General features: G+C 33.3%; 1 protein-coding gene across 1 annotated transcript in view; it reads left to right on the top strand.

Moving 5' to 3' along the window:
* The window catches only part of Suv3 (Suv3 helicase), a 254,617-nt gene that overhangs the window by 127,047 nt on the left and 112,639 nt on the right, over positions 1-14,931 (top strand). The window contains exons 9-10 of the mRNA XM_066731491.1: positions 6,103-6,282; positions 9,489-9,637. Coding sequence (XP_066587588.1) covers positions 6,103-6,282; positions 9,489-9,637 — 329 coding nt within the window. The remainder of the gene's footprint in view (positions 1-6,102; positions 6,283-9,488; positions 9,638-14,931) is intronic.

Genomic DNA, 14,931 nt, shown 5'->3' with positions numbered 1-14,931 from the left:
AGCGAGCATATGTGCAAAGATAGACATTTATTTAAGGAATTCGAAACGTTAGACTTAAAGAAATATATAACTATAGGAGATGGTAAAAGACTAAAAGTTTGTGGTAAAGGAAAAATTGCAGTATTAGCATATAATGGAAATGAGGAAATACCATCAGTTCTTTGTAATGTATTATATGTCCCAGAACTAAAAGTTAATCTGTTTTCGGTAATTTCTGCATTGGATAAAGGATACAATATGATTTCAACAAACGAAGAATGTAAATTTTTCAAAGAAAACAAATGTAAAGCTTTAGCAACTAGATATAACAAGATGTATGTAATGAATTTTAAAATAGATATAAGTTACGCGATGGTTAGCTTGGTTGATTGGCATGATAGGTTTGCTCATCAAAACTTTCAGTATGTAAAAGAAATATTAAATAAGAACAACATCACATTTACAGGAGAAAAAGAATTATGTGTATCGTGTTTAAAAGGAAAACAGCATAAAATTCCTTATTCATTAAGCGAAAGTAAAGTAACCAGTCCAGGAAAGTTGATTCATATAGATTTGGGAGGTCCAATGGAGCAAGGGTCGCTGAATGGATCAAGATATTTTATTTTAATCAAAGATGATTACAGTAGCTTTAGATTCGTTTACTTTTTAAAAAATAAGTCTGACACTTTCAGCAAAATAGTTCAGTTTATAGCTCTTTTTGAAAATGAATTTGAGTGTAAAATTAAAACCATTAGATCAGACAATGGAAGTGAATTTATAAATAAAGAGATACAAGATCTGTTTCAAAGAAAAGGAATTACTCATCAAACGACTATTACTTATACTCCACAACAAAATGGAAAAATTGAAAGGGAAATGAGGACAGTAGTAGAAGCTGCAAGAACAATGTTGCAAGCCAAGAACCTGGGAAAAGAATTGTGGGCTGAGGCGATTAACACGGCAGTATACACGATAAATAGAACAGGCAAGACAAATGAAAAAGGTAAAACACCATTTGAATTAATATACAAAAAGAATTTTGAAATAAAAAATTTAAGAATTTTTGGTACAAAAGTATATGTTCATATCCCAAAAGAAAAAAGGTTGAAATGGGACCCAAAAAGTAAAGAGGGGATATTCGTGGGATATGGGATAAACAGAAAAGGATTAAGAGTTTGGTTCCCTGGTACTAAAAAGGTAGATACTTTCAGGGATGTGATTTTTGTTACTGAGAGTATAAAACAAAATAAAATAAATTTAGAGAAAGAGAGTGTAACGTGGAGAAATAAAGAAATTGAAGAATCAGATACTAAAGATAATGAAGATAAAAATGCAGAAAAATATAGCAGTGAAAACGAAGAAGTAAGTTCAAGTGAAGATGGAAGCGATGCATTTTTTGATACTATAGATGATGATGAAACAGAATCTGAGACAAATGAGAAAGAAATAACAAGTAATAGAAGAAGTAATAGGAAAACGAAAAAGCCAGGATGGTTTGAAAATTATGAAATGGGGCTAGTAGCAATTGAAAAAGAACCTAACTCCTTTAAGGATGCCATGGAAAGTGTTAACTCTAAAGAGTGGAAAGATGCAATAGATGAAGAATTAAGGATGTTAAAAGAAAATAATACCTGGCAAAAAGCGGATTTACCCCCAAATAAAATAGCTATAGAAACAAAATGGGTATTTCGAACAAAAAATATTGAAAATAATAAAGTGTTATTTAAAGCCAGATTAGTGGCGAAAGGATTTCAACAGAAAGACTATTTGAGCCATTCAGAGATCTTTGCACCAGTGGCAAAGCTACCTACATTTAGAATCCTACTAGCTGTAGTACAAAAATATAAACTGATAATGAATCAAATGGATGTTAAAAGTGCGTTCTTAAATGGTGATATTGAAGAAGAAACATTTATTAAAACTCCAGAAGGTCTGGAAGGTAACGGAAAGATACTGAAACTTAATAAGTCTTTGTATGGATTAAAGAAGTCACCAAAAACATGGAATGTAAAATTTAATGATTTTATGATTAAGGAAGGGTTCAAAAGGAGTAAATCAGACTATTGCTTGTATTATAAGGATGGTAAATTTTATGTTCTTTTATATGTGGATGATTTAATTATAATATGCTATAGTCAAAACGAAATAGATAAACTGAAACGAGCTCTATGTAAAAGTTTTAAAATGAAAGACTTGGGGAAAGTTTCAAAATATTTAGGAATTACAGTAAAGGAAACAAAGAACTCGATTGAGTTAGACCAAAAAGACTATGTGCAGCAAATACTGCAAAAATATCAAATGGATAACTGTAAGCCGAGTGCTACACCAATAGATCAAGGGCTCAAATTATCAAAAGAAAATTCGGCTAATACAGAGTTAATCATTAAATGCAGACAACTTATAGGCAGTTTGATGTATGTTATGATAGGGACACGTCCTGATATATGCTATACAATAAGTTACTTAAGTAGATATCAGCAATATGCAAGTGAAAGTCTTTGGAAGGCATTGAAAAGATTATTACGATATTTGAAAGGTACATTGGATATGAAGCTAGTTTATAAGACGTATGAAAGCAAAACTATTGTATGTTATACTGACGCTGATTGGGGAGGAGATACCAATGACCGAAAATCAACATCAGGTTATATTGCCAAATTGTATGGTTGTACAGTCTCATGGTGTTCAAATAAGCAACAATGCGTATCGTTATCTACCACCGAAGCAGAGTACGTGGCACTGGCCAAAGGAGTTGCCGAGGGGTGTTGGATAAGAAATATGTTAAAAGAAATAAATCTTGAATACAGCAATGTAAATATGTTAGTAGACAATCAATCAGCAATCTGCGTAGCCAAAAATCCAGAGCACCATAAACGTTTGAAACATATTGATTTGAAGTATCATTTTGTTAGAGAAAAGGTAAATACGAATGAAGTGAATATATGTTATGTGCCATCTGAAAACCAAACCGCTGACATATGTACTAAAGGGTTAAATCGTACTATTTTTGAAAAATTATGTTTGATGTTAAACTTAGAGCAAAAGAAAGATTTAGATTATGAATAAAAAAAAAAAATTTTTGAATATTGCTTTTATTGAGGAAGGGTGTTAGAAAATAACAATAAAAGTGACTGAACATTTTGGTTGTTTTAGTTTTCTGTCGCTTGGCGGCGCACAACAAGAATCTGCGTCTTATGTATTTTATGTTCTAGTATAGTTTTAAGTTAATGGCTGAGTCGTTTAAAAAGGTAGAAGGTTGTAACGGTTAGAACCAAGAAATGTTCTTTTGTACTTTTAACATTATTCTTGCTTATTAAATAATAAAGTTTTACAAAACAAAAAGGTGTTCATTAAATATATGTATACAGCGTGTAACAACAATGATGCTTTTAATTTTAACCACATATTCTTGAGCATAAACTAAGTCGAAAAGTCATGTAGCATTAATACCGTAAAAGCATCATTTCTGAGATAAAACAATCTTAAAACTATAAATCAGGGATTCGATTCAACGGAAAAATTACTTTGCTCTCATTTTCGTTGACACTTTCCTTTCGATAAACAAAAGAAGTTTGTACTTTTCCACTGTTCCATATAGTAGCGCGCGCGCGCACACACACACACACACACACGCACAGACACGCACGTAACTACACCGATTATTAATATTGCCTCCTAATGTCTTGTATCGCTGATCCTGGTGCTGATGAAATTCATTTTCTGGTTATCTTTAAAAGGATCCTCTACAGCATCAATTTAGTTGAGAAGTCTGAAGGATTATATGACGTTATTTGTAAATTAATTTTCAAGTTGTTTATTTTTTGGGTGACGCGACATATGAACTGCTCTAAGGCACAATCAAGATATAAGTATTATATTAAAAAACCTATTATAAGAAATTGTATTCTTTTCTGTTTTTGAAAATCTTACTATTTTATCAGATAGAACAGTCTACTGAATCATTGGAAGAGCAAAAAGATTTGGAAATAGATGTTTAAGTAAGGCCATAGTCTTCTCTGGAAATTTCAATGTAAGTGCAAAGCTTGAGGGATCCTTTTAAGAATAAATAAGCCTTTTTTCATTTTATAAAGGAACAAGCCACAAAATTAAGAATAATTGTTTCTTTATGCCATAGATTGTCCGTAGTTTTTGCCTTTTTACCTAGTACATTTTGCATAGTGTTTGCCTAAGTGGATTTGCTAGTAAATCTAGCCAAATGCTAGACCAACTAGATTCTAGTTTACAGTGACTAGAAGTTGATATGATCACCAAAAAGAGATGTTTTACAATTCACCAAGCAAATCGTAATAAAGTGAAGAGAAAAGCAAAAGTATTTACTAACTTATTTGAAATCTTCTCGTATCTAAGAGCGTGTAAAGACTATGAATAATAATCTACAGCATTAACAAAAAATTATTCTTAATTTTGTAACTTGATCTTTCATAGAATGGAAAAAGACTTATTTAATCCTTTGAGTGGCAGTGACGCCATATGGCGTCATGCATTTTACGTGCCATAAGTGGCGGTGATGCCATATGGTGTCATGAAATGTTTTAGTCTAAAAAGATAAAATAAACTTTTCCAATTGCATTAATCGGGTTTGTCAGCCTTTCTAAATATGAACATGACATTGAAAAGCCCAAATCAAAAGGCGTACACAAAATGGTGTATACAATAATTCAAAAATATGTGATTTTTTCAATTTTTGTATTGGAGAGCTTAGAGGGTTTTTAAAAAACGAATATATTACTGAGAACAAAACAAAAGAATAATATGTTTTTTTTACTAATCTAGAATTAAAAATTTTTAAGCAAATTTTTGTATTTTTTTTTTGTAATATCTTATCATTTTTTTTTATAAATAACTTATTTTTAATACAATTTGTAACGAAACTTAAAAATTTAACCCTAGAATACTAAGTTTCATAATAGTCGGTAAGAAAAGTATACCTGCCGCTTTGGGCTCATTTCCTTTCAATTCTGCTTGACACTCAAAGGGTTAATCTTAAAGTGATCCTTCAGGCTCTTCACTTATTAGGCCGAAATTTCGAGACAAAACTATGTCAATACTTGAAAACCAATTATCGAGTCATTTTGCTTTTCCAATGATGAAGCAAACTGCTCTATCTGATAAAACAGTAAGATTTCCAAAAACAGGAAAAATTCATTTTCTTATAATAGCTTTTTTAATATAACACTTCTTTTTTGGCTGCCTTATAGCAGTTCATAAGTCGCGTCACGGAATAGATAAAACGACTTGAAAATTAGTCTACGGATAACGCCGCTTATTATTCTCCAGGCTATTCAACTTAATATGTGCTTTGAAATATTCATTGAAAAATAGGCAGAAAATAAATTTTACTAGCACCAGGATCAGGAATGTAAGACGTTAGAAGGTAATATTAATAATCGGCGTAGTTGCGTGAATGTGTATATACGTGTACAACAATACGGATCGGCGGAGAAGTACAAAATTTTTCTGTTTTTTCAAGGGGAACTGTCAACGAAAGTGAAATTAAAGTAATGTTCCGTTGAATCGAAGCCCTGATTTATCGGTTTAAAATTGATTTATCTCAATAATGATGCTTTTCTGGATGTCACAGTATAGGACATCTCGACTTAGTTTATACTCAAGAATATGTATGGTTAAATTTAAAAAGCATCATTGCTGATACACTCTGTATAAATTAAACATTCTGTTTCTTCATAGGCACCATTTTCAGCCACCTTTTTGATCTACGATTTCATCTAGCCATATTTGCAGCATTAGACTTGACGACACTCGACTCACAGGCGCGCGCACATAATGGTTTCACGGCACGCTATACAATATACGTTATAGCTTCGTCAATTTTTCGAATTTTGGTATGAAATTTTAGGAAAGTGCTCTTAATAAATTGTTTATTCAATATATGTAACAAAAAAAAACGATTTTTAGAAACTGATACATGAGATTATATCCTTAAGGGTTAGACATTTTTTTTATTTAATTGAAACGTTTGTTAAAGATTAAATGGTTTGTCAGTTAGTTTATTGAGTTTGCAACGAGCTCTGTTATTTTATTAATTATAGAAGTTTGCTTGTATTTCAGATGTTTATTAATTTAATCTTGATCTTATTTTAGGACATATTTATTTCATTAAGTAGAGTAGATAACTCTCTTTACTTCATTTGTGATATGGAGGATTTTAAATTTTTGGCTGATATGATACAACATATACCATTACCACTTCGAGCCAGATATGTATTTTGCTGTGCACCAATAAATCGAAAACTGACATTTCTATGCGGTATGTTTGTAAAGGTAAGATAAATCAAATAATTTTATTATATTTATAAAAAATAAAATATGGTTTTTCACAAAAACCACAAAATGCAGGTAATGATACAAATGCGTGCATTGAATTATGTATTAACATAATCCCTTATATTGATATAACGCAGTGCAATTCAAAAACGTTGGTCAACGATTATGGTATTGTTAATGACCAACTTTAAACTCATTCTGCATTTGTAGTCACGTTGTTGACTATCCTTTCTAATAAATTAATCGGATATTTGAATCAGGGAAATAAATAAATATCTATTTAATAGTTTTTTTTTTCAAGAAGCTAATTATTTTATAAGAAAGAGAAAAACTCGTGAGGTTATGCATAGATACAAAATGAAGTGTATCTCTTTAACAATAAGAGATATTCAAATTTTTCATATGACCTTTTTGAAAGTAAATAGGAAGAGGTTTTGAAAAGGTTTTATACAAAAATTAAATCTCTTTTATAGTTAAAAACATACGCGTCACTTTATATCTATGGTCTAGGGCGTCCGATGTGAACTCTGTATATATGAGCGTTTTTATTACTTTTCGATCAAATCGTGTACACTCATGTCACCGATTATGATGTCGATGTTATTTTTCATTGTACTTCTTAAAATATAATATATCTGGAAATCTAGAGCGTATGCGACCATCGGCTCGCGAGTTATGATTTTTTAAAATTCAAAATATGAGTGGTTTTAGGTTATATTTGATTGACGATTGTGTGTGTGTGTGTGTGTGTGTGTGTGTATAACATCTATCGTTGCAATTTGAGTCTTTGACATTGCATATTCTTTGCTGTTAAACCAATTTACATTTGAAAACAGGTAGAAATTGCTATTTTCAAAAATTCGTGGATTGGCAGGTGAAAATGTATATTGATGTTTTTCGAAATATTAGTCGGTTTTCAAACTGTTGCCAATTGCATTGGATTTAATTAAATTCATTCTCAGTCTTCTTAGTCTCTTCATTTTTTTTATGTAATTGAATAATTTTCTAGTCGCACATTTGAACTTGAAAATTATTAAAGTTACCCGTGCTTGAATATACTCATTTTGTCGAAAATCGTCATTTTCAGATCCCTATTACATTTTTCTCCATAATGTTTTAAGAACGAAACTTTGCCAAAATATTCATTATGCTACACCAAAATTGACTCCAAACAACTTTTTAAATATTTACTTGTGTTGGAGTTTTCAAATTTTGAAAATTCTTTTTTTTTCGTTTCTATACAGGGTGTAACAGCAATGATGTTTTTAATTTTAACCACACATTCTTGGGACCAAACTAAGTAGAAAAGTCCTATACTATAAGGTCCGGAAAAGCATAATTGCTGAGATAAATCAATTTTAAACCGATGAATCAGAGCTTTGATTCAACGGAAAAATTACTTTACACTCACTTTCATTGACAGTTCCCCTTCAAAAAACAAAAGAAGTTTGTTCTGCTCTGTCAATCCGTATTGTCGTACACGCATATACACACATTCACGCAACTACGCCCATTAATAATATTACCTCCTAATGTCTTAAACTCCTGATCCTGGTGCTAATGTGAAATTTATTTTCTGGCTATTTTTAAAAGGACCTTCGATAGCACCCATTTAGTTGAAAAGTCTGGAAAATAATACAGCGTTATTGTTAGATTAATTTCTAAGTCGTTTTATCTTTTCGTAATGCGACTTCTGAACTGCTCTAAGGTAGTCAAGAAATAAGTATTATATTCAAAAAGCTATTATAAGAAATTGTATTTTTTTCCTGATCTTGAATCCCACTGTTTTATCAGATAGAGGAGTTTGCTGCGTCATTGGAAGAGCAAAATGATTCGAAATTTGGTTTTCAAGTAAAGCCACAGTTTCATTTCGAAATTTCGGCCTAATAAGTGGAGAGCCTGAAGGATCTCTTTAAGAATAAATGAGCTTTTTTTCATTTTATGAAAGGTTAAGCTACAAAATTAAGAATAATTTTTTGTTAATGCTGTAGATTATTATTCATATTCTTTGCACGTTCTTAGGTACGAGAACATTTCAGATAACTTAATAAATACTTATGCTTTTCTCTTTTAAAGTTTATTACGATTTGCTTGGTGAATGGTAAAATATTACATTTGGTAACCTTATCAACTTCTAGCCACTATAAACTAGAATCTGACCTAGCAATTGGCTAATTTTACTGGCTAGTCTATTTAGGCAGACACTATGCAAAAAGGCAAGAGCTATGAACAATCTACGGCATAAAAAAAAAGTATTTTTAATTTTGTGGCCCGTCCCTTCATTAAATGAAAAATGGCATATTTATTCGTAAAGGGATCCTTCAAGCTCTCCACTTAGGTCGAAATTTCCAGAGAAGACTATGGCCTTACTTGAAAATCTATTTTCGAGTGATTCAGCTCTTCCAATGATGCAGTAAACTCCTGTATCTCAGAAAATAGAAAAATTTTCAAAAACAGAAAAAAATACAATTTCTTATAAGAGCTTTTTTAATATAATACTTATATCTTGACTACCTTAGAGCTGTTCCTATGTCACGTCACCGAATGTATAAAACGACTTGAAAATTAATCTACGAATAACGCCGCGTATTATTCTCCAGGCTACTCAACTAAATGTGCGTGCTACCGCGGATCCTTTTAAAAATAAGCAGAAAATAAATTTCATTAGAACCAGGATCAGGAATGTAAAACATTAGGAAGTAATATTAATAATTGGCGTAATTGCGTGCGTATATGTATAAGCGTGTACGACAATACGGATCGCGGCGGAGAAGTACAAACTTCTTTTGTTTTTTCAAGGGACACTGTCAACGAAAGTGAAATTAAATTAATTTTCCGTTGAATCAAAGTCCTGATTTATCAATTTAAAATTCATTTATTTCAGAAACGATGCTTTTACAATATTAATGGTACATGACTTTTCTACTTAGATTAACCATAAAAATATGTGGTTAAAATTAAAAACATCATAGTTGTTACATTCGGTATACATATTTTATACTTATAGTACTAATTAAATCTTAAACCTTTGCACTCCGCTGTCCCCTTTTACAGGGTATAACGTTCTCTGTGAGAAAACAACTGAGTGTAAAGGGTTAAACTTCAAATTAAATTTCACTGTATGCAATAATTTATTACATTACCATTTCTTGACTACAATACCTAGAAATTGTGGATAATAGCAGCTTAATTTTATTTTTCAGTTTGCAAGACGTTACAGTAAAAATGATTCTATAACATTCACTTGGTTGAGCGATCAAATTGGATGGCCATTCTCTGAGACAAGAACATTATTAGATCTTGTTCATCTTGAATCTGTGTTTGATGTTTTAGATCTGTATCTATGGCTAAGGTAAGAAATAAAATATTATGTGTGCATATGTAAAAGTTAAGGACGATTTATATTGCAAAAATTGTTTATGCACCACCGTAAGGGGGGAGTGGGTCTGTATATTGAACCTATCTTAGTGTTTGCCCTGATTCAGTCAATTTTTCCGAAACTGGGTAGTTTTTAAACAATTGAACTTAATTTACTAACTAGATGATATAACGCTTAATGACTAGTGTTCATAAGATAATTATCTCAATATAAGAAAACATTTTCTGGCTGAATAATTCCACTTTAAAAACAACAATAAAATCCTTCAGCTTTTTTTTTATAGGCCTTCCTTGTCTCACCCGAAAATTTCTTAAAATACAGAAATCAATTTTAATGGAAAGATGTATACTAGGTGACCGTTAAAAAATGAATTCGCGAATTTTATTGATTCCACACCTCAAATCTGTTCTAAATAAAATAACAAATACTTTCCCACCGAGAAAACCCTTTTATTTAAGGACAAATAGTGTCTATAAGCTCGATGGTTTTTACATTTGATCAACACTTGGATTTTCGACAATGCTAATTATAATTCTCTTATAGCTATATGATGCGTTTTAAAAATCGTACAACAATAAAAACTCATTCTTCTATCTATATATATATATGAGGGAAAAAATCGAAACTCATTTTATTTTACCCTGGCGCGTTGCACAATGGTTTAATGAGCATGAAGTTAAAAATCAGCGAGTAGAAAAACCCTTACGTTGCCGAAATTCTCAAAAATTTGAGTTAAATTAAAATCGCTCTAAACATATATACATCAGAGAAATTTTATTGATTAGGGTATTTTTCTTAATATATACTGTGACGCTACTGGCTATCCTTAGGGATAGTATAGAAGGGGAGGGAGGAGTGATCCCTCACCGATCGCGTTCGCTTCCCAATAGGCGACTTCCTACAAGACCCGGGCGCCTTCGATGTACTTTTGATAATACCCGAATATTTATTTATACAGAGGGGGTTCTAACCCTCGTACGCGAATATCTGAGATGGGGTGCTAATACAATAACTCAATAACTGCGGTCAAACTCTCTTTATTATACAGTCGGTTATCAATACAAGACCCGGTTCGCTTTACTCGTTCTTGGGATGTTACGCTAGGTCCTAAATGTGGACGCGGCCTAAGTAGTGCGAACGCGGCTGAAGTCCCGATGACGTACTAGCTAACCTCGCGCTCGAGCCACTAGTGGCGTTCGCGGCGGTCCCACCGCGTCGCGCGGTACCCGCGCGCCACCGGCGGATTCCTAAGTTAACTACTACGCGACGCTACGCGGATAAGTCCCTCTTCCCGCGCGTGCGCGTCACGCGACGGTTATTCGCACTCACTCCGTTCCCGCGTACTCAAACACAACAACGACCCGGATTGTTCTTTCTCGAAAGTCTAAGGTCGCGAGTCCTCACGATAATTATATTAAGTCCGCGGCCTTGAACTGACTGAAGGGAACGTTCCTGTCAACGGTCAAACGCACAACGAATCGATGTAATCGCGAACACTTTGACTAATTCGCGCTTTTATACTTTATGACATTCGTTATCGGTCCGACGGAGTGACCACTCCGCTAGGTTGCCCGCTTACCCGTGACAGGTGAGCTAGGCCAGCGGTTCCCTATAAAACCGTTCGGTTCTACGAGCCCTAAAGCCCTAGCACGCCCCGGGACGTCACTGGACTTTACTACAGAACGAATAATCACCCTAATTCCTGCTTTGAAGGGCTGGCTCTCTTCTTATCTCTCTCGTCTCTCTTCTTCTATCTCTCTCTCTCTATCTCGCTCTCCTCTCGACTCCCTCTCTCTCTCTCTCTCTCTCCTTCTATCGCTCTCGCCCTTGGTGGCTGGCCCGAAGGGCTAGGGTGTCCCGTCGTCCGATATGGGTTCGCGGCTCCCTGGTAGTCGCTGCACCTTTCCTTTTTTTTCTGCTTTGTGTGGCGGCTGTCGGTGGGGTCGCACTATCTCGGCGGCGGGGCACTGTTAGGCACTATCAGTGTCACCTTTGACATCCAAACTACGTGTGTCGGGGCAGTCCGCGGGAGCAGGTAAGGCCCTGCGCCTGTCCCGCCGCTGCCCCGCTACACACCCATCGCGCGGCACTAGGGAGCCGACAAGTTATCGATCCTAGATCAATACTTATCGGTTGATAACTCCCCAGTTCGTGCGCGACCCGGCTATCTATCGCTTGAGATTAGCAAAGCGCTAGATGGCAGCTATAGTAACGTTGCGAGAACGCAACGTTACAATACCTACAAAAAACAGACTTCGCCTGTAAAAAAAGGCGGCAAGTACATAAACCATCTAGAATTAATAATGTAGTAAAATTATCCAATTAAAAAAAGTAGTGAAATCCAAATATTAGGCAAGTGTATTTTTTCACCTTAGCAAAAGTTAAATTTTTGAAAAAAAAAGGAACAAAAAAGTTACTTGCCGGGCCCGGTAATGTCCATGCACAGTGGAAAATTGAATCGTGTGTTAGATTCAGCTATAGCGTAGTACAGCAAATTTCATGTTAAAATACAGGGTGAAGTTAGCCGAACCACAGACGATTCTATTTCTCACTGTGCATGGACATTACGGGCCCGGCAAGTAACTTTTTTGTTCCTTTTTTTTTTCAAAAATTTAACTTTAGCTAAGGTGAAAAAATACACTTGCCTATTATTTGGATTTCACTACTTTTTTTAATTGGATAATTTTACTATATTATTTATGCTAGATGGTTCATGTACTTGCCGCCTTTTTTTACAGGCGAAGTCTGTTTTTTGTGGGATTTCATAACATTTTGTAAGAGTATAATATTTAAAAAATTCAATAATTCTTTTAATTTTTCTACAGAATTTAAAGAAAATTTCCACACTTCTCATTTTTCGAAACAGCAGCGCTTAACTAATAAAATAATATATATTAATATTGAAAAAATATCACAGTCAACACATTGAATTTATTGATATTTGTAATGCATTCTGCATAAATGAACTTCATAATTAATGCCCCGGCTACTTGCTTAATGTTTTCAGTTTCACTATAATAAAAGTTTGATTAAATTTTTCATAATCAATAAACATACTTTCAACATATAAAAATAATTAAGTAAAATGTATGTTTTAATTAATTTACATTTTCTGTTTATCAACATTTGACTTTTACCACCATCTGATCTTGCCAGACTTCACTAGTTTCATCAACTACTTGAGTTGATACTGGGGCAAGACTGGACAAACAATTCGCAAAGCTTTGAATAATCTACAATCAAGCATATATTCAAAGCTGACATTGTCGTTTTGCATACCACGTTTCTTTTTAGCACCAATTGTTCTCACATTTATGCTGCTAATTCTTGACAAAAGTGACATAGGAGATACATTGGCGAGTTGTCCTTATAACATTTCCTGTGCCAGAGTCCTCAAATGTTCGTTTCGTTAATTTCTATACACTGTTGAAACTGGTCGGATTTCTGGTGCTGCAAAATGGAGTGGAAACCATTAATTTTTGGACTGAGTTTCAATTGAGAATAAACGTGCATTTTTTCATCCATACCAATGATTAGTATACTGCCTTTGGCCTAGAATACTAGCATAGGTAACAGAGGAAAACAATCAACAGTTATTAACTCAATTTTACAGAATTTCATCCAATGAGTCTCATCCTTAAATTATGGCTGAGCAATGAATGACGTTTTTCTGAATATTGGCTTATTCTTACTTTGCCAATCTTTCAATGCTTTCATCTTTGCCTGTTTCAAGTACCAGAATGCAGGAGTGAAAAGCCCAATGTTTGATTCAACTCCAATAGTCAGTATGTGAGCGAACCTTCTTCCTTGGTTTTCTAATTCAATTGTACCAAATGTATTTAAGTCAAAGCACAAGTTTTACTATTTGCTATAATACACTTGCACAGTGACTGTAAAATACTAAATGATTACACTATGAGTAAGCCGGAAATCAAATTCATCATTTAAACAATCTTAATCTTCAAAGAAAATAAATATTTGAAGGAACACATGACGCATCTCAGTTACTTACCAGTATTTGATGTTGCCCCATCTCCATTTTCTTTATTGCTTGGTGACCTAACTTCTGTAATATTCGGTTGTCTTTGCATCTTTTGTAAACATCTATTATCGTATAATTAGTTTAAATCCAAACACTATTCAACTTGTACTTTACGTAGATGAAGATTAATCGGAATGCTTCATATTTTCCAAACAAGCATTACTATAATTTAGTCTGAAATATTTGTTTGCATAAATGATATAACCTATCGAACAATTGATATCCATATCAGTTTAAAAAGAGAAAAAGTTAAACATAAATTTTATTAAAGATTTCCACACCTGGAAGTCGAGCATATGATTATTAACGGGAAGGTCTACACCGACATTAAAGAGCGGTTCCACATCAAATCTTAGTTTTCAAATAACAGCGTTGTTTATGGACCGATTTTTAAATTTGCGGTAGTTTTGTATCCGGTAAAATAGCAGCTTTGGGATAAAATAAAGAAATATTGAAAAATAACACACACAAAATATTTGAAGACTAATTAATAGATATTAAAATTTAATTAAACAATAATTTAAAGATTTCGCTGTTTTATCCCAAAGGCGTTACTTTGCATATTCCAAAATGCCCGCAAAATCGAAAATCGGTTCACAAATAACGCTGTAGTTTGAAAACTAGTAATTTAGATTCAAATTAGTCAAAAGAGACGTAATGTCGGTAAAACAGAACACTTTTTCCAATATTATTTTTACCCAAAAGAGGGCACTGTAAATTCACAATTTTGTAAAGAAAAGCATTCAAAACAAAATACGGCTTCCTAGAATTATTATTACATACACTATTTAAGAATGCTGAAACTGATGATTCACAAGAAGAGCGATGCCTCGTTCATTACACATTGAGCTAAAACCACAACAAAGACGCTCGGACTAATAATTTAGATGCAAAAAGTGGATGAATCTATCAGAGCGACGTTTGGAAAAGGATAAACGTACTGATTTCTGCTTCCTATTTTTCTAGCAAAAAAACTCAAATACATTCAACGATATAAGAAAATATAATGATAAAGATCAAAGTATATATGCTGTTGTATAGATATTAACCTATAACATTTTTTGCGAGTTTTCAATGCTCAACTGAAGACAGAAAGAGAACACCGCATGCCATATTACGTCTGCCCTTCTGCAGTCAACGCTCTTTTCGATTAAAACATTTTTTGCAGCAAAACTATTAGTCCGATCGAGATCAACTTTATTTTAGCTGAAAGTATGGTTATCTA

Source organism: Prorops nasuta, unplaced genomic scaffold, assembly GCF_024137725.1.
Source record: "Prorops nasuta isolate Cenicafe-Biocafe unplaced genomic scaffold, Cenicafe_Pnas_1.2 PNAS00009, whole genome shotgun sequence".
NCBI lineage: Eukaryota > Metazoa > Arthropoda > Insecta > Hymenoptera > Bethylidae > Prorops > Prorops nasuta.
The sequence above is the reverse complement of the archived record's forward strand: the minus strand, read 5'-3'. Positions and strand labels throughout refer to the sequence as shown.